General features: G+C 32.4%; 2 protein-coding genes across 2 annotated transcripts in view; one reads left to right on the top strand and one right to left on the bottom strand.

Moving 5' to 3' along the window:
• LOC106637631 (uncharacterized) overlaps nucleotides 1-27,836 on the bottom strand; it is a 91,682-nt gene that overhangs the window by 29,226 nt on the left and 34,620 nt on the right. Inside the window, exons 4-8 of the mRNA XM_089595910.1 lie at nucleotides 9,578-9,905; nucleotides 8,596-9,023; nucleotides 7,430-7,768; nucleotides 6,257-6,404; nucleotides 4,730-5,093 (exon numbers count right to left, since the gene is read on the bottom strand). Of these exons, the coding sequence (XP_089452036.1) occupies nucleotides 4,730-5,093; nucleotides 6,257-6,404; nucleotides 7,430-7,768; nucleotides 8,596-9,023; nucleotides 9,578-9,905 (1,607 nt within the window). The remainder of the gene's footprint in view (nucleotides 1-4,729; nucleotides 5,094-6,256; nucleotides 6,405-7,429; nucleotides 7,769-8,595; nucleotides 9,024-9,577; nucleotides 9,906-27,836) is intronic.
• LOC149373698 (regulator of chromosome condensation-like) overlaps nucleotides 22,900-27,836 on the top strand; it is a 30,821-nt gene continuing 25,884 nt past the window's right edge. Inside the window, exons 1-2 of the mRNA XM_089595911.1 lie at nucleotides 22,900-22,984; nucleotides 23,110-23,205. Coding sequence (XP_089452037.1) covers nucleotide 22,984; nucleotides 23,110-23,205 — 97 coding nt within the window. The 5' untranslated portion in view covers nucleotides 22,900-22,983. The remainder of the gene's footprint in view (nucleotides 22,985-23,109; nucleotides 23,206-27,836) is intronic.

Raw genomic sequence — 27,836 nt, 5'->3', positions numbered from 1 at the left:
AAATTTTTTTGTAGATTTCTATAAAATTTAAAAAATTTGTGTCTCTGAAAATTAAAAAAAAAAAACGTCAAAAATTTGACAAATTCCAGAAAAAAACCAGTTTTTGAGTTAAGCTATAAAATATTTTTTTAAATAATGGATAAGCTTCATTGTTTAATGATGCATTTTTTTAGATTTTTACAAGTGGTGAAGCAGCTATAGAAAAATATCAATTGCAATATTTGGCATTTTTTAGTATTATTATGACGACTAATTATAAAGAAAAGCTCTTCAAAATAATTTCTTAAAATTTTTATTAGGAAAAGTTTTCAGAAAGCCTTTTTTGCATTTCAGGTAATGACAAAGTAATAAAACGTTAAAAACACCAGTTTTCAATTTTTTTTTAAATGTTGTGACATTGTTTACAAATCTGAAAATATTGATGAAAATTTCAAAAATTGTATGTGTTGCTGAAAAAAATTTTTCATCTAGTTATATGCAAAAAAATTTGAGTTTTAAAAAATTTGACTATTTCTAAAAACTTAATTAAAGCATTAGAAGTTTTTAGAAAATTCAAGACAAGTCTATTTAAAAAAAATGTAATAAAGAAAATATCTAGTTAATTTTTTTAGACTAGTTGCAACATTTAAAAAAACCTAAAAAATTAATGTTAATACAATAAAATATGTGTTTGGAAAAAGAAATGATTTAGTAGTTTCACACAAAAAAAATCTATTTTAGTATTTTTTTTTTTTATTTTGAACGCATCTAAAAATTTTTTCACAACAATTGATATACATTTGTGATATAATAAATATTTTTGTATTTCTAAGTTGGTAAAATGGATTTTTAAAATAATTCTTGTATATTTACTTTGGCAAAGGGTTCAACCAATCTGTTTTTACGTTGTTACTTGTTAAAAGATAATAAAACGTTAAAAACTACAATTTTTTTATTTTTGCAGCATTTAAAAAAATCTAAAATAATTATTATTGATATCAAAAAAACAAAATTTTGTTAAAAAAAAGTATTCAATAGTTTGACACTAAAAAACTTTTAATATTTTTCAAAAATTTTGAGCGTCTGAAATTTTTCTCACAATAATTGATACATTTTTTATCATACAATAAAATTTTGTGTACTTTTAAATTGTTAAAAAAGGCTTTTTCAAAAAGTTTATCTATATTTACGTTAGCAAAAGGTTCTGCCAATATTTTTTTTGTTTTTTTTTTTAAAGAGGTGCACAAACGTATAATTTACAATTTTTTTTATTTTTGAGGTATTTAAAAAAGTTTAAAAAAATTAATTTTAATACAAAACAAACTTAAAATTGGTTTAAAAAAAACTGTTTGATATTTTTACAAAACAAATCTATTATACTATTTTTATTAAATTTTGAATGTCTCTGAAATTTTTTTACAACAGTTGATACATATTTGTTATATAATAAATATATTTCTATTTCTAAACTGGTAAAATGGCTTTTTAAAATAATTCTTGTGTAATTACGTTAGCAAAAGGTTTAACCAATCTTTTTCTACGTTGTTATTTGTTAAAAGATAATAAAACGTTAAAAACTACAATTTTTTATTTTTGCAGCATTTAAAAAAATCTAAAATAATTATTATTAATATAAAAAAAAAAAAATTTTGTTCAAAAAAAGTATTCAATATTTTTACACAAAAAAAGCTTATTCTAGTATTTTTCAAAAATTTTAAGCGTCTAAAATTTTTCTCACAATAATTGATACATTTTTTATCATACAATCAAATTTTTTGTACTTTTAAATTGGTGAAAAAGGCTTTTCCAAAAAGTTTATCTACATTTACGTTAGCAAAAGGTTCTGCCAATATTTTTTTTGATTTTATTTGTGAAGAGGTACGCAAACGTTTAATATACAATGTTTTTATTTTTGCAGTATTTAAAAAAGTCTAATAAAATTAATTTTAATACAAAACAAACGTTAAATTTGTTTTACAACAATTGATACATATTTTTCATATAATAAATATTTTTGTATTTTTAAACTGGCAAAATGGCTTTTTAAAATAATTCTTGTGTATGTACATTACGAAAAGGTTTAACCAATTTTTTTTTACGTTGTTATTTGGTAAAAGATAATAAAGCGTTAGAAAATACAATTTTTTTATTTTTGCAGCATTTCAAAAAATCTAAGAAATTATTAATAATATAAAAAAAACAATGTTTTGTTAAAAAAACTGTTCAATAGTTCCACCCAAAACAAATTTGTTCTAGTATTTTTTAAAAATTTTTAACGTTCCTGAAATTCTTTTTTGCATTAATTGATACATTTTTTGTCATATAATAAATTTTTTCGTATTTTTCAATTGGTTGAAAAGGCTTTATAAAGTAATTTTTATATATTTACGTTAGCAAAATGTTACGTCAATCTTTTTTTGCGTTTTTATTAGTGATGAGGTAAGCAAACGTAAAAAATGCAAGTTTTTTTTTTGCAGTATTTTTAGAAATCGCAAAAAATTAATATTAATACAAAAAAAAACCTATATTTTGTCAAAAAAACTTTTTGATAGTTTTACAAAAAAAAATTCATTCTAGTAGTTTTTAAAAATTCTTAACATCTCTGAAATTATTTTTATAACAATTGATACATTTTTCGTCATATATTAAATTTTTTGGTATTATTATATTGGTAAAAAGGGTCTTTTAAAGTAGCTGTTATATATTTATCTTAGCAAAAGGTTCTACCAATACTTTTTTGCGTTTTTATTAGTGAACAGGTACGCAAACGTATAACATACATTTTTTTTTAATTTATTGCAGTATTTTAAAAAGTTAAGAGAAATTAATATTGATACAAAACAAACGTACCTATATTTTGTTAAAAAAACTGTTTTATAATTTAACACAAATAAGGAATTTTCAAATATTTGAGCGTCTTTAAAAACTTGAGTGTAACATTAAAAATTTTTATAAAATTCTAGAAAAACTATTTTTTTAATAACATAACGAAAAATTCTGTTATAATAGATTTTGTGTTACATTACAAATTTTTTAACACTTTTAAAAAATAAGTAAATTAGGTTTGAAAATATCAGAAGTTGTTATTTTCTTTCTTTTTTCTGCATAGTTACAAGAATGAATAAAAAACAATATTCTATCAATTTACATTAAAAATTAATTTATTATATTAAAAATACAATTAACGTAAATTCATAAATTTACATAAAAAAAAGGTTTCGCCAAGATTTTTTTGAATTGTTGTAAGTGACAAAGCAGGAAAATGTTCAAAACACCAGTTTTTTTTGTGTTATGTTATTGCACCATTTTTATAAATCTGAACAAATCGATACTTATACGAGAAAAAGTGAATGTTTTGTTAAAAAAGTTTTTATGAAATCTCAAGCAAAAAAGGTCTTGCAAAGGTAAAATTTTAATTGATAAGACCTGTATAATAGTTATACTTTTGACACTTTTGTGAGAAGTTGGAATTGATCGATTAACATAAATGTGAAAAAAGCTAACTTTTATTCCAAATATCCCGAAATTTTGTCTAGTTACGAATATAAAAATGGGTACCTATAGATTCTGCATGATTTCACTTATTTATTAGACTATGTCTATGGTTATTGGTTCAATGTTATCAATAATAGGATGCTGGAATCTCCTGAAGCATTTACTACTAAATATTATGTGCTTATAACTATTTTAATGTTTTAAATTAAGGCATCTCTACCTTTGCTGCATCATATATCTATTACATAGTAGTTGTACATCTAAATGTATTTCTAGGCTTCTAGTTAATCGTAACAGATTTCTTATTAATTTATACTGATGCATGAAACTTAACAAAGTGACATTCGTAAAATGTAAATGTTTTTATCAAAACTTTTTCTTTTCTACAACACTTTTCTGAAATACATCTTGTTACCTGAAATACTGATTCTATTAAGTTTGTGTCAACTTTGATTTATTACAAGATGTAATTGGGTTGAAATTATTATAACATAACTTTTTTGTCGAAATTTTCAAGATCATTATATTAGTTGAAAATTTCTGTAAGCTAACAATTTCATTGTCAAAAATTTTTAAACGGTACATTTTGTGAGTTATATTTATTGTCTAAACCATTAATGTGTCATTGTTTGAGAAGAAAAAAATCCGTATAAAAATAATTCTAGTAAGTAGTTAATTGTTTAGTTTTAGAAAAATTTCCTAGGTATTTGTATTTTTAAAAATGTTCTTGTAAAAGTTTAATTTATGATCTAGAAATTTCTTTCATCATTTCTCTTTGACTAAACGAAGGCATTAAAAAAGGATTATATTAACTACTCAAATTCATGTGGTTGCGTCTTATAGTTAGATAAAATTCAATATTATGTTTTAAAGTTGAAGAAATTAACTTCTTTTTTTTCAATTACTGTTCCAACATAAAAATAGCTCTTAAAATTTTTATCTGCCAAAATAGTATAAAATGAAAAAAAAAAACATACAGGTTTGGACGGCCCATACATAGGAGGAGGAGCAAGTGAACTAAACATGTGAAGTAGTAAGATAAACTAGTTATTTAAAATTCTGGACATTTTACAATGCTTTCCTTTAAAATATCTTACTTGAAATGCAAGCATTATAAAATGTCCAAAATTTTAAGCTGCCTATTCAAGCAATGACTATTTAGTTATATCCATGGCTCAAATTAGTATGGAATCCATTAAAAAAAAAGATAAATAAACATAGTATAAAACTATAACGTCTCAACTTAATATCTCACCTAAAAGTAGCTGTGGTCGCAGTAACAGGAGTGGCAGCCTCGAGCCTGATTCTGGGACTTGTTGGATATACATCCATTTCGTCCTCAGCGTCGAGCGCATCGGTGTCCATAGACGAGCGCTGTTGGTGCTGGAGCATCAACAAGTGCCGACGCTTGGACGAGGGTGTCAGATAAGTCAAGGAGCCACTATCTGCCTGCAGGACGGTCGCCTGTGACTCGTTCCAGATGCCGTCACTGTGGTCACGTGTCGCATCGTTTGCCAGCGAGTCACTTGAGGCAAAGGGTGACGCTGCTAACATTCCTGCCTGCAGGAATTGACGCTGTTGATAACTTGCTGGTCCACCACTTGGCTTTTCGCAGACCCCTCTCGATGGAGCTATAACAGTGATCGAAGGTCCTCTTTGAACGATTGTCTATTGGGTACGTTGATGGTTGACGTATATTTTATTTTTAAGTGCTTGTATAATTGACTGGTCAAAATACTTGTTTGAAAATTGAATACATTAAAAATACCCCAGTTTAATCGTGTTTCTTCAAAACTTATTTAAACAACTTTGTTCGTCAACGTATGTGAAACTTATGTTAATACGGCAGTCAAAAGTACTTTGTCATGCATCGGATTTTTTGATTCCATTTCATTGGAATAAATACTACACATAATAAACAGCTTAATATATTTATTTATACGACTACAAATAGAATCTTACTGTATTAAGTAAAATACGTCCGAAATAAACGTATATTGTCAGATACAGTATCTTGCGTCAGTACTAGAAAGTTCTGATAATATGACGAAATTTTTTTTCAAAGTACTGACAATTACGAGGACAATTAGCATGAAAAATAAGTGTCAATGTAAATGTTTTGCCTACAGTAATTTTAACCACGGGTTAATGTTTTAATGAATTGTTGAACAATATGAGCAAACAGCAATAACCACATTGTGAGTGCACAAAAGCTCGTCGAATATGACGAAATCATTTGGATAGCTATTTCATAAAAATGAAATAAAATTATTACCATAAGCCACAAACTTAACGACGGAGTGCTAATACTTGCAAGTAAAAAATCAAATAAAAAAAATGATAACCATAACGTGAAAATGAGAATATCCGGGTAAGAAAAAAAAAATGAACTCGCTTCACGTTCCTTTTGTAGTACTAAATATTACACGTATTTCCTTTTTGAGGTCACCTACATCCATGCAACCCCTACATGCATAAAATACCCTTGTGGGCATCCCGTGAAGAAACAAGGAAGTTCACTTTAGAACTATACTGCTGCTGGGATTACTCTACTGCTCTGTCTCTCTCTCTCCCTCTCCCTTCTATTATTTCTTTTTTTCCTCCTCTTCTATTAATAAATTCTTGACGTCACATATGCACTGAGTCTCGGCCGGGTAGAAAAACATTTCCATTTAAAAGTCACCCTAAGCCCTTATTACCAATAATAGAACCATCGTAAATGTACGTGGAGTAAAATTAAATTCACGTGATAGTATAAAGGGTAACTAATTAATATTCAAACCTGCTGCTGAAGAAGGCGACGTTGGCGATGTAGGAAGAGATCTTGGTAAGACGAACTCACTCGGCACCGGGACGACTTGTACGCCATCCTCAAGAGATACGCTGCGCTTACGAAACAAGCCTCGGCGCACTAAATTTTCGTGGAACTCCTATAAAGGAATAATGTCATGGCTTTAGCGATAGCTGTTGAGTAATTAGATAAATAAAGACTTAAGTGGTAATGTTATTAAATAATTTATTTTTAATAAAAAATAATGCTTCGACTTAACTATTTATTACGAATGAGGAATATCTAAGGCACCTATTATAAGGTACTTTTAAAAGTGTCCCTTATTATGATACAGCTCATGAATAAATAATAATTATAGCTTTAACTATGCATAAAAATTATTTTGCGAATCGTCATTATATTTTCTATGTAAATCGACAAAAAAGTTTGTTATTTTAGAATACACTATTATGATTTTTTTAAATGTTTTTGTAAAACCCTGCCTCGTAATAGTTACAATAGCAAACATAACCTCAAAAATGTGGTACTTCTATTATGAGGCAGGTTTAAATATCCCTTTCATCACTAGTAAAAAGGGTCAGTATATTTTTTTACAGAATGTATAGATTCAATTGCATGCAGTATACTTGATACTTTTAACATCATTTCATGTCAGTGAGTGCACGTTTAAATAACATGCATGTCTCATAAATAGGTGCTGCCTCGTAATAGGAGGACCCAAAAAAATTTTCTAGCTGTCTCATTATAGAAGCATTTTTAGCGTGGGAATATTTATTTAAAAAAAATTTTTCTAAAGCCAAAATGAAAAATAAAAAATTTTAACAATGTTCAGAAAGGTCTACCACTCCTTATGATGTACACATTAAATGAGAATTAATAAAATAATAATACATTAATTAAGCTTATAAAGACTATTTATTAATTGTAATAGAGACACCTGTCCCAAAAGTGCCTCATAATAGGTGCCTTTACCTTAATAATATCGGTACTTGAGCTGTTATTTATAAAATCCTATATGTCTTTTTATTAATCAGTGACTCAAAGTATGGGTGAATGACAAATAATAGTGTACCTTCTTTAATAATTTTAAAGCTGTTAACTTCGGTAATGCACACAGCGAGTGGTTAAAGGAAAAAATAGGTACAGATCAACATATGTAATAACCTCATCGAGATAGTCGTCGTGATGTGAAGTGATCCTTAGAAGGGACAGATCTTCGGGCGTCGAGGAGAATTGGACAGAGGCTTGGAGCTTGCGGCTCCAGGGATCTTGCGGGTGGTTTCTACGACACGTGTGTGGGTAGCTGGGCTCGCCATTTTCGCCAACGAGCTCGCGTCTCTCTACCTGAATCTCACCGTCCGACAGAGTCTTGTAAAGAGTGACGAAGCGCCGCCAGGGCGTGGCCATCTCGTTCAGGAGAGCTCGGGCGTCCGGCGAAATGAGGGCTGGCTTGAAGTCGATCAGGATCTCCTGGTCGTCTAGTTCTAGATCCTTTGGCTTACCCTGTGATTTTCATGAGTACGGTTTGTCAAAGAGAACTTTATTTGCTCTTTGGGATGACGATTTGTTCGTCTTTTACTTGGAGCCTGTTGTGAAAAATTGATTTTTTCACACTTTTTTTTTTTACTCTTCACCATTCAGAATTCAAGTGACAAAGATCTTACTAAACAACATTATGCTATAATTCATTTGAATTTGTTTCAAAAAATCTTCTGGCTGGGTTGATAGTAAAGGTAATTACAAAACCCTCAGATTTAAATTAACATATTCAAAAACGTATTCAGGAGTAGTACTTGAGAAACAAATATCATTCTATTTATTAAGTATGATAAATGTTTTACTTGAATATCCTTTCAAATTTTATGTAAATCATTTAAATAAATATTATACTTTAAGCAATAATGATGATTACATCGACTTCTTATTAAAAACTAGTAAATTCAGGTGTATTGTCTTTTTAGTGTTCATAAATTTATATCCATTTCATATAACCTTTGATGACGAAGCTCAAAATATTGTTATCTCTTTTGTAATGAAGATATGAACTTTTAAAAGTTTTGTTCCTTTCTTACTACAGAACTCAACCTTGTACACTTTTTTATTAAAGATTCGAAGCTGTCGTTCACCAGTAACAGATAATCATTATTAACTTATGACCTTCAATGAATTAGAATAAATCCTAACTTTTATTAATATTCTGATTGTGGTCGAAATAATTCCCCGATATAAAAAAACTTTCGACGCCCAAGTGGGACTTTCCACGCCATTCAATCAAACTAATCCCTTGACTCAGAAGAAAAAAGTCATCCAGCCCAAAGAACAAATCTCACCCGTCTGACGTGCAAGTCCCCGTTGGGTAGCTGTTGCGGCTGGACGTCCCTAGCGGGTGACAGTGGTGCAAACGCGCTGGGTGACCTGAGGGGTGGTGTGTCCACCATGTAAGGTGAGCGCGGCGGCTCCTCGCTCTGGGTGCGCTGCAGGGGCTCGTGCTCGGTTGCCTCCTGTTTGGCTGCCATCGCGTCCACCACTGCTGCCCTGGCTACAGATGGCGTGCTGAGCTGGCCGGCCTCCGAGTAGCTCTTGGTCAGTTTTCGGGTGCCGTTCGCCAGGCCGTTCGTCTGTGCGCCTTGGGACACCATCTTCACCCTGTGTATCGTGCGGGGACTCAGTGTTACCGGCACCCTCCTAGTCGGGGGTGCCGCCGCGACCTCCGTCTGCGTCGCCTGGGCCTTCATTGCTCCTCTCTTTGGCTGCTTTTCTAAACAGGAGAGGCAGGTTTTGCTTTTATTATTCAGGCCTCGATGCGGCAGATGCTGAGATGCCTCTCGGTGGACCTTGTATTATTTATTTCTGGGACGTGACGGGTGCTCGGGCGCGGATTTGCAAGATCGATTCGATAGGGAACAAATGGAACTCAGAGTTCAATTTTTTGGAAATTGTCGTGAGTTTTTTATATTTTTATACGTTGCATAGGTCACCTGGAAATTTATTCACCCCCAAAATACTTTATAGTAGGTAAAACTGGTCGTTCGAAAGGACGATTGCTATTAGAGGTATGATTTAATTTTATTAAACTTATTTTAAATTTGAAGGTAGTTTAGAACCCTTTATCATATATTATAATCAAGCTATCCATGAAAGTGAAACAAAAATTAAATGTGCTGAAGTTAACGAATTAGTGCTCAATTTTGCTCTGCATCAAACCCTTTGTTCCCTTAAAATTGTACAAATCCTCATTTTGACGTGCTCAAACTAGTATAAGAATAAACGAAAAAAAAAAATAGAGTAAAATAAATTCAAAGCAGCACTCACCAAGTACAAGGATGCGCGGTTCCGACTGTGAGTAGGGGTGCTGCATGGGGGCGTGCGTTGCGGTCGGCTGGGAGTCGATCAGCCTCTCCTGTGTCTGAGGTGGCCGGGGTGGGCTTTTTTTCCGCGATGGCATGTCAAAGGAGGTCAGTGTGTGCGAGCGTGCAAAGCTCACGTGCTTCGGTTTCTGCTGCTGGGACGCTGGCTGCTGTTGAGATGATTGTTGTGGCTGTGGTAGCACAGGATGGGTAGTAGCAAGGACCGAACGTGGCCGTTCCAAGCGCGTTATGTCCTCGTCTTCTGGTGGCCAGCTGTACTGACAAAGTTGCAGCTGTCTGTGGTGCAAAAAATGGGTGATTTGACTTTTTATTTACAAGCATCGTTGATCTCTTATGTTGTAAGGTACCTATGTTATTAAAAACCCTAATTGATCCAGTGATACTGATTTTTCTTAACTTTACTACATGTATGTTAACTTCAGCTGAATTTATAGAATTTTTGCTATTTTAAAAGGATTGAGGCTATCTCATGAAATGCATAGAAAAATAATTCTTAATAATTCTACAGAAATTGAGTGCTAATTAAAAATTAATCAAAAATTTCAGAAATTTCCACAACATGATGTTGGTAATAAAAAGAAAGTTGAAGTTAGGGTGTAGATAGTGCAGCGAACATAGTTATATACTATGTTTTAATTATAAATACATTTATTGTAATCTTAGTAGACTTGGCCTTTCAACTTGCTACACTTGGCAACTCTCAATGTACAAAATATGATTTCTATAGAATGTGATTCTTCATTTATACGTATATATTTAAAATATAATTATAAAATTTGTGGAAAATCCCACGTAGCACTAGGCATGTTTGAAAATTTGATAAACGATTTTTTAAATCACTATTCAAATCTTATTGCTCTCAACATAATTGATAGATGTCAATATGCAATCATAAGTTAAACTTTTGATTCGATAAGTTGCAATATTTTCTATTGTAACTGAGTGCTTGTTATAACTTGTTTCCTTTTCTGTATTCTTATCACGATTTTTGTATCTGTTTGCCTACACTTTTTACTCCTTTGCTTTATCTATTTATCATTGCGCAGTAAATGGTTAAAAGTATATGCTTTTACGTTTGTAATTTTTCCTTTACTTATATCGTATGTTATGTATTGTTACATCTGTCATCTTATTATCTATTCCTGAGAATCTGCTATTGTGGCTGTGCTTGTGCCTTCATATTCCTGTTTGCGTTACTGCCATAGCTTTATATTTATAAACTTTTGAATTGTATACTCGTAAGAGTTCAATATAATCAGGAAATCTGTCCTCTAATCCTGGCTTCCAAGATTTTTTTTTTTAAGAGTAACAGAGACGTGTATACAATTAGATGCATTAGTTAGATGGTATGGAAACATACAGATGTATAAAGTCGAAACTATTACTTAAACACAAATATTCAGACATTTAGAAAAAAGGTATATTTTTCAGTGCCTACATTCTAAGACATACTAAAAAATTTAATATTACAATCCAAAATTCATGTAAAAAAAAAAAAAATAAAGTAAAAGTAGATGACAAAATCGTCGAAAATTATTAAAAAAGAATTACAACAAGTAGTTTCAAAAAACGTACTGACGCACAGATATGAAGATATTATATTTTTTTGTTAAAACAATGATATGATTACTAACTACCAAAGTACGTTATCAAAGATACTCATTAAAATCGATGACACAGAAAAAAACTCATAGGAACAGCAACGAAGAAAAAATTTATCCAATTATGGCCAGAGAGGCGAATAATAAAGTGTTAGATACAGAGTAAAAGTATCAATTACTAACAATTGAATGAGTATAATTAAAATAGTGATATGTTTGTTTAAAAAATTGAAATATTTAATGTAAAGAGAGTAGAAAATGTCAAAGACAAATATAATAATGGTGTCATGGTGTCATAATAATATTTAGAGAATATAACACAAGTAAACAAAATTAAGTATGATCAAAAATAGATACAAAATCAATTTACAGAGAAAAAAAGAGACATAGCTTCAAAGAAAATTTATCACGCACAGAGTCATAATGGCAGAATAAGGAAAAGACAAGTACTGACATAATTTAAAAATTCTATGATAGAAACAAACTTGAAAAAAAGCATTAGGCATCAAAACCAATGGAAATACCAAAATTCAGTTGAATAATACAAAGAGATTGATTTAGATGTATATATATAAATTTGAAAAATATATGAATACATTGTAAGGAAGTAATACAAAAAAAAGAGGTACAACGTTAGAAGTTAAGAAAAAAATGAGGTATATACGAAGATACAACAGCACAAAATAAAAAAAATATGTTAATAGGTAGTTAATAATACAACGACGTAAATAGATAAATTCAAATTTATTAAATCTAAAAATCAAATAAAAAAATTATTTGACTTCATGTGTAGAAAGAGACAAAGACTGCTTTTTAGAAATAATAGTTGAGAGATAAAGCTACAGACATTAGTTTACAAATGAAGTGGCAGAAATACTCTGACAACGACTTAAAAAAAAGTATTTTAGATAATCGATGTACCGTTACCCAAAGACAGACTTAGTACGTAAAGGCACAGATGGAGTAACATACAAATAAAGACAGTATCACTGTGTTTCACGGACTTAATAGTGATGTGTTTAAAAAACTAAGTAGTGTTGGATGTTGAAAGCTAAAATTTAATATGTATAGAAACAGGTACATTTAAACGAGTCCACAATGTAAAAATATAATATTGTAAATGTATGATGACAAGAAATATTCTGAGATAGACATGATAAAATACCGACTCTAAAAAGCAAAAACATCAACGCTGGAGAAAATAGATACAAAAAAAGTATAAAATAATAATTAGTACAATATGAAGCAAAGAAAAAAAATATAAAGATAAGAGTATAAAAACATACGCGAAGAGACAGAATGTACAACAAAGGTAATTAGTTGGATTTAAGTAAAGATTCATAAAAATACAAATATGTTAGAAAAGGAGAAAGGATTTCTATACTAAAGCCCAGCAAATTCAACAAAGCCGTAAATATAAGACTGTTTTCCCACATATGTCTATCACAGTCAACATAGAGGTAATAGATTGTTCTGACTGGTTGAGGAGTGTATGTGCTTTGTGAGTCAATTGTATTACGGTTATTGATTCACGCGTTAATGCTATAGACTACAACGGAACACACTTCAAATATTTGATAAGTTTTTAAAAATTTATTAATCAATTTATTTTTCCTCTAAATTCGTTTCCCATAAACTTTACTTAACAGCTTCTACAGCCACTCTTTAAGAATTGTTAATTCTTGCTCTCCTTGTAATTCGCATGCCAAACGTACTTGACGTGGTGTAAATTAATACAATTAACATACGTGAAAAATCTTACTAGGACAAATCCACCTAAAACTAGAACCACTCAGAGGATATCGATTCAAATATTTTTCAAAACACTGACAAGCAAATTTCAGAGGAAAATTTTTGAAATCGTTGGTATCGATGGCTTTTCAAAGAAATATTTTTTCATATTTTTGCGTCATCAACATGAGTAGCTGAAAAACATCACAGAAATAGTTAACGCTGGGTACAAAAGGCTTTTCTGCAAAGCCGCATGAGGGGAAAAGTCAGTATATACCATGCAGTTGCTCGTTCGAATGACCAAGCTCGCATCATGTACAGACGTGCTAGAGGTGTGGGTGGCTTGTGGTGTGTTGCGGTAAAAGAGAAAGAGATAGTGGTTGGATATTGAGTTTATATGCGCACCCATGTTTGCGTAGCTGCAGGCCCGCAGCATAAGCATGTATAACACACGTGATCCAAAGAGTAGAGGAGAAAAGAAAAAAGGGATGCAGGGCTTAATGCGTACGCGGGTAATTTAAAGCTAAGCTGGTGGGGATCCAAACTTTTATCGGGGAGAAACCTTTTTCCTCGTCTGTTTTGCTAGATGTATTTCGACGAATTTTAAAATACGTTGGTGACTCGCTTTACTGCTGTTCTGCGAGATCAAGGCTCTAAGCTTTAAACGCCATCAAAGAGTTACGACTGTTGAACTTCAATGTCGATAAGGTTTTTATGGACCATTGTGTTATTTAATTTTAGTTGCGATGTTGCTGCAATTATGGTTATATTTTTATTGATTATTGTTGCTGAATTCGGAAGTTTGCAAGTTTTATTGATTAACTTAGGTAAGTTTAAATCACAAGCTGCAAGAAATAAGCAAGAACATACAGTTGATACTGTGGACAGCAATAAACTGTTTTCACAAACAGTACCGCAGCAATTGAGTATATTTTATTGCTATCCATGGTCAGTTTACCTTTCACCAAAAAATTTTTCAAAACATTTTGCAAAAAGAATTTAAGTATTAAGTACAATATTATAACTTAGAGAAATTTAATCCTTATTAGTATAACTAGATAGAGAGAGATTGATAACGTAATTTATTAGGCCAAGGGCCAACACGACCCTGATGGCACATATGTAAATACAAATATTAATAATTTCACTATGTCATTTATTAATAGTATATGTTATAAATATTACATCATAATATCATAGATTTACCACAATAAATTATAAATATCTTATATCATATTATAAAAAGATGATTATTAATTATGTAATTTAATGTCTCGCCTTGTGTGCAATCTCACGCTACATACAGATTTTTGAGGAAATAATCTATAGAAAACCCATTTGCAACATACTAAATCGTACAGTTTTCAGTTAAATTATTCATTAAATGGATAAATCATATTAAATACTTAGAAACATATGAGAGATTTATAGGCGTATCACTATTTTACGATCAGTGTATTACAATAAAAATTTAGCAAAGTTGTAACCGACGTCAATCCATATCGAATTTTGTAGCATTTTAAAGTTCTAATATTATTCATTGGTAAACAAAAAAGTAAATAAAGATTTGTTAAATGCCAAAAGCGATTTTGACATTTTAATGCGATAGGTACAGCAGTTTCTCCCAAAGTACAATTGCTAATATAGTAAATAACCTTTTGTATGCTTTTGTGGATACAGCTGGCTTATGAAGCCCCAATACAACATTTCGCTCTGATCAACGCAGATAATCCGTTGTATTGAAGAAACCTTTCAAGTACGCAGGTTTACTAGTAGTTAAAACAGAGTACAGTGTAATCGAGCTAAAATAACGCCTACGTGGGAAGAGTGTTAACCAACCCAACCGCTTGTAAAGAAATTTTAACCTCCACGTCTCGTCGTAAATGAAAGATGTATCTGACGACTGTATTAAGAAGTCGCCTCAATTTCGTGTCAAGGTAGTTAGCCAGATTAGCATATACGAGGCAACAATAATCAAAATGAGGCAATATAAAGGCACAACCCAACAACTTACGCAAAAACGAGGTCAAGGTACCACTCCTAAATCGAAGACGATGTAAGATGCCACGCACCCTAGAGCATACTGCCGACACATGACGATTCTAGGATAAGTCAACCAGAACATGTGGCAGTGATTCCTTCTCCAAACGCCGTTGTTGTTGACTCGTGGCAAAAAGCACCGCGTGAATTTTCCTGTCGATCAACAGGAGGCCCTACTCCTCCGACCACTCCACAACAGACTGTACATCGAAATTCATCTGCTCAATACCTACATTGAGATCGGCAGGCCTACACTGGATATAAATTTGAAGATCGTCAGCGAAAAGCATCACCCTAGAGAAGGTACACCTGAAGTTACGGAACGAATATCGTCAGATACCTTGATAAGAGCTGATTGGAAACTGTACCCATGCCTAAAGCCAGACTGCAACGGTGAGAGCAAGGACTTACTTTCCAAGTAACCGTACATTTGTTGGGTGATTATATAATCAAAAACTTTAGCCAAATGAGGGAGATTAGCTACTGGACGTGTCTCTTGGGCACTCGTTGGTTCGGCAACTTCGGAAAGAGGAACTATACAGTAGACAGTTTCCACATAGAGAGAGAGAGAGAGAGAGATGGCGAGAAAGAGATAGAATTAATATATACGCGAGTAAAGAGCTAAAAAAAATAACCCTTTTGTGACGCGCACGCTGGAAAAATTAGCTGCATATTAGCAGTATATAATAACGAAAAAATCGTAGTAAAGGTCGAAGGAAAGATAACTGCAAAATTCGAGTCGATACGCAGGCATGTGTGCAATGCATCATACGTAATAAGGGAGTATGTTGAGGTCGAAGTAACAGCTTCAATTCCCTCCATCAGACACGTATAATATATGGGGCATTGGTGGCATACCTGTTCCAAGACGATCAGGTAATCAAAAAGTTTATCTCGCCCCCTATGTCACTCGTGCAGTCAGCGTTTGTTCCTGGTAGCTCTTTATGAGTGGATAATATAAACTCGATAGTGCCTGCTGCCACGTCCAACCGTTCTAGCACGTGTCGCGGTTTGATACGAGTACATAAGTGCACGGATGGATTGCAAATGCTCGTGGACAAAACACGACTCTGACGCTTATACGTACCTGTGCATACGTAATGCTAGTGTTTGTGTAAGAGCGAGCGATGAGTCCGCTGGCTTTGCTTCAGTTTCTCGAATAAAAGCTACTTTTTTTCCCCCACGTGTCCTATATACCATTCATCCCCGTAGATGCGGGGTACTTATAGCTTGGGGTGTTGGCATATGGCTTTCAGTAGTGCAAAGTAGCTTACGCCCGTACGTATCGCTGTCTGTGGCGTATGAAACGGAAAACTGCCCTGCGGCATTGACGTGAAATGGGGACCGGTCTGATGAACCACGAGAGCGCGACTCCGTGACACATGGTACATCTTTTTTCTCTCTTTGTCTTTTTTGCGAAGAAACGTTCCAATTTTTTGCTATTAAAAGAGCTGGTCGATCGATTTTCATTGCGTCGCTTATGCACGTCATTGAGTTGGCAGAACAATGCTATCGTATCGTACGTGTTTTGCCACTCGCTTTTGTACGGGGAATTGCTGATGTTTCAATCAATTAGTTAAAAAAAGCCTCCTATCAACCCTCGAAAGCCACAAACATTGTGAATTAAATTCTGGCATCGAGTCATTTCACGGTAGATACATCAAACAATCAGTGATTGAGGGCAAAGTAGGAAGGGAAAATAGAGCAGTTCGCGCGTTTATGTATACATACGTAGTGAAATGTACATGGAAATGTGGCCAAAGTTATAAACGAGTTTGGGAAAGCTAAACATCGCAAAGTGCAGTTCAGCATAAAATTTAATTTTCGAAAAGATTTTTCAGCTCTCTGGTGTAGCTACGTGGTATTTGACGTTTGGTTCACTGTGGTTTACGCGAATCATTGTATTAAATATAATTTCAAAAATTATAAGAAATGATAATAATATTTATGTGTATGTACCATTTTTCGCCACAACTGTGTCGGTAAACTTAATTCTACGTACAAGAAAAAAATTACACCAGCAATTTAGTTGCATAAAATTTGTTTACACTTTGTGAAAAAACCAAGTAAAAAAAGTAGTTTTTTCCAACTTACAGTAGTTTTTTCTGATAGTTATTTTTACTGTGCTCTAAGAACATTTATTAAAACGAATGGGCATCAAACAAGTATTAAAAAGTTGCTGATAGTACTCGTTGAACAAAAACTAGCCTCATGCTCATTATATTATACTGTTGTGCGATAAGGAATCATCCAAACAAATTGAACTCCGTTGGTTTAAAAAATACAACTTTTATTTTCATAATTAAATTATTGGTTTGTTATGTATACTAAATGACATGGCTTATTTACGCTTGTGAAAAAAGTTTAAAATATTATTTAGTGATTCTGCTACCACTACGTTGAGAGGCTGCGCACTCTATAGTCTTTTGGTGACTTACGAGATCTTTGAAAGACTTAGAATGACTTATGAAGTCTTTTTTAATGACTTGAAGTCTATTTTAATGACTTTAAGCTATAGGCACTCTTGAAGTTCTGGTAAAAAGTCTTAAGTCTTTTGGAGACTTCTGAAATTTTTGAAAGACTTAAAATGACTTACGAAGTTTTTTTTAATGACTTCAAGAGTGCGCAGCCCCTCGCACTACGTGATGGTACAAGTACTGTTTCTGGTAATCGTGGTTTCATTAAAGGCAATGCACATGAAACTTAAAATTTTCTTTACTCCTTCCTCCCCAAAAGTGTCTAATACGTCGATCTCTCAATTACAATGTCCATATAGTAGTCTCATCCGAGTATGAAGGAGTCAAAAAATAAAAACCAAGGCATCAAGCATTCGCAAGTAAGAGAAAACCAAACTGCAATAAAATTCGAAAAAACTTGAAAGCGTAACATCCAGTCCTTATTTTTTTAATAAACATCGGCATAAGCATCGCACACGCATGCATCGCACCGTCTCTCTCGCTAAGCTAATTTTCCATACCCAGCTCTGTGTCTCCGTCGCAAAATCGCCGACGTCACTCAAGCTCGCGTTCATGCAATAATGTCCTCCCGTCGGCTGGGCCGATTACATTATAGAGCCGCGTTTCACCAGCACCGCACCACCGCGTAATAATAATAATACCCAAGTAGACAATGGAAGCAGACAAACGCACTCCCTCACGCACACGTGGGTCTTTAATTGTTTATCGACGAGCCCCCACGAGAGAAAGAAAAATAGCGATCTACGAGGGGAGATGGGTAGGTGGAGTAGGAAAATAAGCCGCAGCACTGGATGTGGAAATAGAGGAAAAGAAATTTGCACCACACGCGCTCTTTTCATTTTCTTCGTCCCTACGTAGGTTGGCCGCGATTGTAAATAATGAATGGACGTAAGCATGGCATTGCCGAGGGTCTCCGGGCTGGCGGAAAAAAGGAATATCGATTTCCTTGCACGCCTCCAGCTGAAAAGGCCCTTCGACCGGTAAAAGGAACAGAGAGAGAGAGAGAGAGAGAGAGAAAGAGAGCTGACTCGAGAATTGTGGGTACTCCCGGGGCGTAATTCGGAAGGGGCGCGGGGAGGAGTTAAGGAGATAAGCAGGGAATGAATAGAGGTGAGAGCTGGAGATTTAGTTTTCACGTGGAAGGTGCATCGGGAGGGTCGCGTTGGCGAGAGGCACGTATATATATTCTTTTTATCTCTTTGTTTTGATGACCGTTTCCGAGCCTACTCTTTCGTTGTTTTTACTCTTATCTTTTCAGCTGCCTTTTTTCTTCACCATTGTTCGCATCTCGTCGATACACACACGTATAATGTAATTCATACCCTCGTGCATAATGTACCCATGCCGCAGTTCTTTCACTGCTTCTCAAATAATTTTTTCATCATTTAAAACTCCGTTTCGTTTTTTCCTTGTCTGATACGCCCAAGGAGTATACGATACGCCCAAGGAGTGTACATATGATACTACAAACGATTATAGGTCCCAAAAAAGCACGCTCAGCATAGAGCTATTGATCCGCGTTTTTATTATTTTCCCTTTTTAAATTCATTTTTTCATTCCTTCAAAGTTACTGACATGCAGTAACAAGTGGTTCTTTTATCGATATGCTCTTTATAGGCTAAAAGAGAAATTATGTATGCATCTTTTCCTATATTGATGAGCTGCGTAAGATCAAGGGAGGGTCTCTCTTAAGGAGGTTCGAGAGTATCATTCAAAGGGACAAGGAAAAGGGAGAGTCCCTCTACCCGCGCAGTTTGGCCCCCTTTACCGCGCACCCCTGCTTGCACCCCACAAACTCTATATTTTCCTTACGTTTAACGTTGGCATTGTTTAAAATGCACTATAACATGCCTTTGAATTTTGCTCACCGAATAAATGAACAATAATTAACTCGTAGGTAGATTTTTTTCAAACCTTTGTATTTTTCAAAAAGTTTTGTTCATTTAAGCAAGACAAAGAGGTTACTTTTACGCAAAAGCCTATGTTAATCAGACGATTCTCGTTTGTATAATTCTTTTAAAAATTACCTACAACAAATATTTAAAAAATTCATATAAGTTCTACGTATTCTAGACTATCAAGAAAACTCAATATCATTGTGTTCTCTGTAGAGTTTCACTTGCAGAGGATGTGTGCGTATTTTTATCATCGTATCGTTTTTCAAAAGACTCAAAAGCTGTGATTAACAAGTTTTATAAAAAAGCATCTTAACGCATTGATTCGCGTGAAAAATATTTATACGTATTATTTTTGTCATAAAATTATAAAAAAAGTCCTAGTAAATAATGGTAAATTATTGATTATAAATAAAAAATGATAAACTGCGCATTTCAAATATGTATACTGTTGATTTTGATATTCATAAATACTGGCAAATCAGTGTACTCATACGAAGAAAAGAGTAAGCTCTTAAGCTCAGAATTAATTTTAAAAAACTACTGTATAATTTAGGGATTTGCTTTGATAATACATTCCGACGCTGTTGATATATCTAATCATTCCAAAAGTATTAGAATTCATAAAAAAATTTTTATTAGTATCCACGACAAGTTTTTAGAGCACAACGTTGAATTGTATATGACAAATGTAATTTACTTGGAAATACACCAATTTGGAAATTTTTTATCTAGTCACAGATTAGACTTATTTTTTTACATAGTTTCAAAGCACATTAATACTTTGTTTGATTAGAATAAAGTATCGTTTTGAAATTCTCATTAAAAAAAATAAAATCTTATTGTGAAATATCTACAACGAAGGACTTCAAAGTATAAAGAATTCAATTATCATTGTATACCTGTGAAATAGTTTATGCTCATTAATATTGTATTTCAAACTCACTAGGATACACAGAATTGTGTTGAAAAATACGTATGATGGTCCGAAATTGAATTTCCATAGAGAACATATGGAACAACCCTCATACATAAATCGAAATTGAAAATTTCATCCGGTCGAATGCAAGGCCAAATCTTCGATGGAAGTAACGCGTGTTGAAAAAATTGCCACCCCTCACTACACCCACACGTTCACGTGTAATACGTCTACTCGTTTATATATTTGATACAAAGTCAGATTACATACAAAGCGTCAGTTGCCTCAGCAGGAGCTGTATACACATACAGTTTGGACACGGCATATATTATATTATACCCACATGCAAGTAAAATTGTCGTGTTATAACGATAATAAATGCTCTGTTCCGTTTCCTTCATGGGTGCAAAAAACACATGTTTATCATCACAAGTACTGCAGCAGCCCATACCCGGTTTTGTGAACATGTACATCTATACATACATGCATAATATATACGTAGGAGCGAAATAAGAGAAGAAGGCGAGTCGGGTTGACTCGAGTAGAGATCGGTATATACACCTATACATGAACAAGCTATACAGCCAGTAATCCGATTTCTCCGTTACCAAGCATTATTAATGACACTAATACCTACGTATTTAAATTTCATCAGTGGTTATCAAACCACTAGAAATAAAAACATACCTCTTCATTTTTCTTTTTATAAAAATCACATACTACTAGCAAACTTGTAAGTCTGTTTATGTATGTCTATTATATCTCGCGATTTTTACATTAAAAAATGCCTTTGTTTGTCCTCACTATCATGTGGTGGCTGCAAAACAATGATTGAATTTTGCATTTAAAAAACATTTTTTTTAAATGGAAAATAGTACTTTTTTTGTACCTGGTGGCGCATGTCTCCGGAGCAAGCACCAGGCCTGAAGGACCCCTCATACTTGTTCCGGTTGGATGCGCACCAGGTGCGAACTCTATTTTTTTTTACTAAGGTCTATAGGTGAAAAAAACGCCCAAACTAGAAAAAATCTATTTATTGCGAACAATTATTTGTTAAGCATTCTAACGCTACTGTTAAGTATTTTTAACTGTAAGATGTAAAGGCTTAAATAAATAAATTAAAAAATTTTTTTTTCCGAAATATGCTGTAATAAACTCTTTTACATAAATGGATTGATTTTTGAACACAAAGAATTTTATTCATCATTATTGATGTATTTTTAGTATTTTTTATATAAGATTGATCAGAAGTTTGTAACTGTAAATCGGCTCGAAATCACGGATTGTTGCCAAACAGTTGTAAATTATGAGTACTGAGATACTAGCTTAACTCAAATAGACTTGACAGTATAGCTAGATCTTAAAAAATCTTTTTTTAGTCTGATTGTTGTTATCAAACTTTAAACTGTAATGTTTGGGCAGTAAATCTCTTAAGTGCGTCTTTTTGGCTGGAGTGCACACTTGTGCTGACTTCAATAAGTATCCATGTGTATATACGTAATTTGTTTTATTGAATTACAATAAACTGTTACCGGGGCATACATGTACGGTACAAACAGACAACTATATCTCTTTATGAAAATCCACAATTTTTTAAAAAATCTATGAGATTGATTTAAAGCAAATTATAAAAGTCTGTGTTTGATGAAGGAGTCGATCGGACTCATAAATTGATTCACACGTATATTTACTATTTCCTGAATCATCCCAATTAGGGGCTGCTTTATGATTGCAGCTCTACGTTATGACTTTGCCTTTATCAGTTGGACACACGCAATGCTTGTTACTTCCTTATATAGCAGTAAAGTTTTTTTTATGATCAAATTGTCTCTTTTATAAATTTCTTTTTCTAAATTAAGCTATCCCGTGACTCCTTGGGACTGCATGTAAGCACAATACCACCTGTATTAACTCCATAGATTTATTTAACTCTGGGATATGAACATATAGATAAGCTGTTTGGTAAACATATTATTGTACTTTTTTGGTTACGATTTGTTTTAAGAGCTCCCAGAGAACGCAGCACATCAGTAAATCAATTTAATATGAAATACTTCAAAAATTACTTTTAAAAATTTAAATCTTCTCTATCACTACTTTAAGTTCATACAGGCGTTCGTACTCTGACAAAAGACTTTCTTAAAAGGTTAATGATGAAAAATATTTTTAGAAGCTTGTGAAATCTACATCCATGTATACTGAAGTTACAGTCATATCGTGTTTTCGAGGCTGCATTCATTAATGCTTTGTCTAGTTAAGTATTCAATAATTGCCTGTCGAAACAGATAACATATCGCTTTTCCCCAAACAGAAATTTTAAGAAAACTACGTCACTCTACTGACAAAGCAACCAATTTGTTCGCTGTAGTCAGGTGATGAAATTTCATTTGGCTGCTCCTAGGCAACCAATCACTTATTAACAACGAACAATGACGTGGTGAATTGAGACAGCGATATCGTGTTGTTTTCCTCACACTTACGACAAATTTTAACTTGACTCCACCCCACGTAGCATTACCTTGGCAAGAGTCCAGCTTTGAATTTCAAAGCGTTAGTACTAGAGTAGCCTCACTCAGTGTGACCGAATATAAGTCAACCACTTGAAAGATAGTACAGTGAAATTTTTGAATTTGAGAAAACTTGATTAAAATTTTGGAGCTGCAAAGACACTTCTGTGAACTTTGAAAAGTAGGTATAAATTTATTTTCTTATTTAATTTCTTTTTCTTACAGCATTACTAAGGCACACGTGTCCATTTCCTGTCACGTTATTAGAACAAATATTATTAAATAATTCTTTCTTTTTATTTATAGTGCAACCGAAACGAGGAAACGGTAAAAAACGGCCAGCTAATGAAGATTTGCTAGAGGAAATCATCCCCATGAAACGAGCCTTTAAGCAAACTGATGGTAAGTACATATTATATACGACCTTTAGAGAAAATCCCTTGTATATATACGTATATAATTTTTTCAAAAGTGTCGAACTATTAGTTTTTCAAGTTCTCTTCATTAAAATTTTTAATGATGCATTCATGCGTACGCCAGCTTTTACCTGTCTATGTGCACATTTGTAAATGTATCGACAGACATAAAATTTGAAAAATTTTTGTGCATTTTTATAAGGAGTAAACCACTTTACATGAAATTAATATTAATTTTGACTCCTACAAACAGTGGATGTCTTAAGTAATTATCGATAGAAACATTTTAAAAACTATATTATAAATAAAAAAAATTTTTTTTTCATTTTCGTTATGCATGAAAAATTTTCTGAAATTTATTGGTTCTTTACTACATAATTAACTTATACTTTTAGATAATAATCATAATACATATTTTTTTAGATAAGACTTTTTGAGTTAAAAAAACTTTCACAGCAGTGTGCAGCATATTGTCATGTTGATAACACTAACCCACAACAAATTTATATAATTTAAAGCTACAAGGCTAGCATACATATGAACAAGTGTTTTTATTATTTGATATGTTAAGAAAAAAATTGGTTTTATAAAAGTGCCAAAATGCCTAAAATAATTAATATTTACCGAGGACATAATTAATTACGTGTTACAGAAAACTATAAAAATTTTATTTTTGTCGTTTTTGAGCACTAAACGTCGCTTATTTAGCAAATTTTTAAATATTAATAATTTCTTATCTAATAACAGTAGACTTTAATGAAAAAAACTGAGATTATTTTTTATTGACGGAATAGAGTTACAATAAATCTATTTTTATTAATCGTTAAAAAAAAATCATTTTAGCTGTATTCAATCACGTTGCTGAGTGTCAGAATGAGTGTACACATGTAGTACCACATTTTTAACACGAAAGCACTGTAAACTGCATGCAAATGATTTTTTTGTCCCATCATTGATCAGCTCGCTGTAAACAGTTTTTAGTAATTTCAATATATTAAACATATAAATTATTTGTTTTAAGATTTCATTGAAAACAATACAGTTTAATCGTAAAAAACCAAGACATTTATTATATTTTATATGAATTACTTGTTACAGTGAAAATATTTACAAAAGTAATAAAAGTAATAAATAAGAAGACACTGTAATAACAGTCTTTAACGGACCGGCCATTAGATAACAGAAATTCCATTTTTTTCGAATTTTCAAAAATGTTTTTCAATGTTACATGTTTTTATCAATCCTGTGCTCATAAAAATTATTTTCTTTTTCTACTTAACGTCCTTAATACCTTAAAATGCAACCATTTTAGAAACAATCTTGGTGTTTTTGTAGGGGTTTGGTCAAAACAAAATACATTTTGATTTTTTATTGATAACAGCTTTTATTTTCCTTTTTACCCTTTTTAGATTAATGATATAAAATTTGGTACCTCCATCCGTAAACATAAATTGTTTTGATGTTGTAAATTTAATGAACTGAACGACTTGTAAAAAATTTCCGAGAGTTGAGTAGTTAATTTCTCCAACAAGATATCTATATTGACGTTGCCAAGTACCCCTTCTACTTCTAAACATTAACTAAAGATCGTATAGCCGTTGCATTTTTCTTCAAAAGCATATTCGACAGTGAGAGATCAATTGGCTAGTTTGTCCATGGGCAAGTTGTCCTTGAAACACTAACTTTTGTAAAAATTCAGTTGCGAAAACCGTGTTGAGATTTGGAAATCTATCTATTCATTTCTACCCACCATTGCAATCTTTGTTTTATCAAGATTTCAAAACGCTTGCATAAGTGGAGGGTGAGTAAAATCAAGCGAAATCCCTAATTACCATGTTTTGTATAAAGTAATAGAACATATTTTCCACGTAAACGAGAATCAGCCTTGAAGAAATATGGATTTAAATAAATCCAAAAGAAAGAGTTAATATTTAATCAAAAGCTTTTTTAATACCTCATACCAGGGGTAAAGTTTTTTTTAAATCTTTTAGAGCTGTATTTCATTTGGGAAAAGAAATAAGGCGTCAAGAAACTTGTTTGGAAAGCAGGTAGAAATAGTGTTAGGATTAGTGTGGGCCCATGGGAGGCAGATTGCAGCAAGGCTTGACGGAAATCTAGGGTTAGGTTGGAGATTTTCTGATACATGGAGTGGTATGATGTTTACTATGCTATTTTAAAAATTTTTGCAGTAATTCCAGATAATTGAGGGATTGACATGGAAGTTTAAATTTCCAGCAATTGTTTTAAAACAATCTTTCTATTTCGTTTTCCATGTTTTTTTGCCTCTACACACCGTTACTTGTACATACTTGAATCGTTAAGTTTTAAGAAAGATTAGTATTTTTTTAATGGATGTTTCGCTTAGTCAAATAGGCTTGACATTATTCCTAGGATACTAATATTTTCATAGTCAAAAAATAACTGTACATCCCCACAAAAGATTCACTAATCAAGTTTCAGGTAGTTTGAACAGAGTTAATTTTAAATGAGGCCTTTCCATATCAAAATTTTTCAATAAAAATATTAATAAAAACTATAAATGATCTGACTCCCAGGTGCTGACGATATATTTGAGATCCTGGCTTAATAAAACGAAGTCCTCGTAAGATTAGTAATTATTTCACACGTTGATATATTTTTGGGTATCAAAATCATGCAGGAAGAGATTGTCAGTTTCAAAAGAATTAAAAAAATAAATACCGTTACTATCAGTTTTGAGGGCAGTTCCGTATTGAATTATAAGCAGTGAAATCGCTTATTAGTATGGTATTGTTGTTGCTGTTACTATTGATCACAATTTTATTTCGATAAATTTTTCAGTTGCTAAATTTTTATTATCTGATAGTTCAGAAATGGCTTTTTGAGTTATAGTTAGATATTCGGTATAACATTCTGTGCCAATCGCAACACTTGACAGGTTCACCTTACAGTAAACTTTAAAGATGAAGTTGACTATTTTATTTAAATGAACAGAGTTGTTGATTTTTGCTTGAAGTTGCATAGCTAGAGCTAACAGTAGTTGATCTATCGCCATTTTGGAGTTTCAAAGAGTGTCTTTATGAAAATCTCTGAGAGGTGTTTTCTTTTTTTTTTTTTTTAGATATCCCTTCCTTGTGATGGTTTGTGGAATCCGATCAGGATTGCATAGACTTCGCCGTTGAAAAAGAAAGTGGTCTCATAGAAGCACTCTATGAAAATTGAACCTCCATATCTGTTTTAGATCGGTAGGCGAAACCGTAGTATGGATAACATCAGAGTTTGCGGTTTCATTTAGAGTATAGTTTTGATTGCCAGAGGAGGAAAAGTGATTAACGTGAAAATGCGTAAAAATTATAAAAATAAATGGTAAACGTTTATAGGCTACGTAATCTTGTATTCAAGCCCCACTGTTTTTTTTAGTCAGGTGGTGCTTTTTAGATAGCTAGACATGACGAATATTGCGCTACAAAAGCAATGTACTGGAATTTCCTGGAATATGATGTTTGCCTTAGGCAAAGCATAGGATATTACATCTAACAAAGCAGTGTTTTTTGTATTTTTTCTGAGTAAGGCGTACTACTTTTCTAAACAACTAATCAAAGGTACATTTATGAATCATAGCAAAGAAAGTAACTGTACATTTTAGCTTACAGAGATAATCACCGCTGTATTTAAATTATGTCTCTTCTTTAGCACTTTTCAAAGATTTATTAAACATTAGGTTTTTTTCTATCTCTCTCATTCTTGTAGTTTTTTTTTTTATGTTTGCCCCAGCGACCCAGTATTTGCAAGTATTTGCTGATTATTAATAAAAAAAATGCCCTAAATTGAGTTGTATCCCCTCAGTGACTGCTATCGTGTTCAAGGAGTGAAAATACCTTATTGGCCCTGATTTTACCCACAGCTAAGCACTAGACTTTTGTTTATCTACACTGCTTGACATACTGAAGCTTATATTCTACAATAAGGACAAAAAAAGTTTAGTGTAACATTTTTTTTTTTTTTTTTTTTTTTTTATATTATAGTGTAGTCACCTCATAAGAGGTATTCACACTAACTTTATTTGAGAAAAATACATAAGAGCCTTAATGAATATTACATACTTTTGAAAGTTATTGAAAATTGTATGCTTAAAATTAGTGGTTACTTTCGAATCCGTTACTGAGTCGAATCCGCACTTACATTTAGGATTATTTATCATATTCTTGCGATGCAAGGATTCAGCTAAGCTGAAATGGTTTGATCGCATCCTATTGATGGTTACTATTACCTCCCTCGAAAGATTCTTACAATGGAACCATGGATGTTTATTATCGTTATAATATGAATTAAAATAAATTTTGCCTTTAGACGGTCCAGCCAATTTGTTCCTTAAATCTGTATCCACAGAAGATGCTGATTTGAACATTTCAAATAAGTCAGTGAAAGATACAAGGAGACAACTGGAAAGGATAATTGTAGCTTGTTTTAAGATGGAGTCTACATGTTCATTGCCGTATATTCCAATATTCAATGGAATCCAAACAAAATGGATGAAGTTGTTTGGATTATTATCTATGTATAGAAGATATTTTTTTTTATATCATATATAAATTGGTTGGTCTTGATGTTTGATTTGATTGAGTTTAAACTTAACAA

This window comes from Copidosoma floridanum, unplaced genomic scaffold (genome assembly GCF_036245765.1).
Source record: "Copidosoma floridanum isolate Cflo_tuat_1 unplaced genomic scaffold, Cflo_Japanese_pri ptg000029l, whole genome shotgun sequence".
Classification (NCBI taxonomy): Eukaryota; Metazoa; Arthropoda; class Insecta; order Hymenoptera; family Encyrtidae; genus Copidosoma; species Copidosoma floridanum.
The sequence above is the reverse complement of the archived record's forward strand: the minus strand, read 5'-3'. Positions and strand labels throughout refer to the sequence as shown.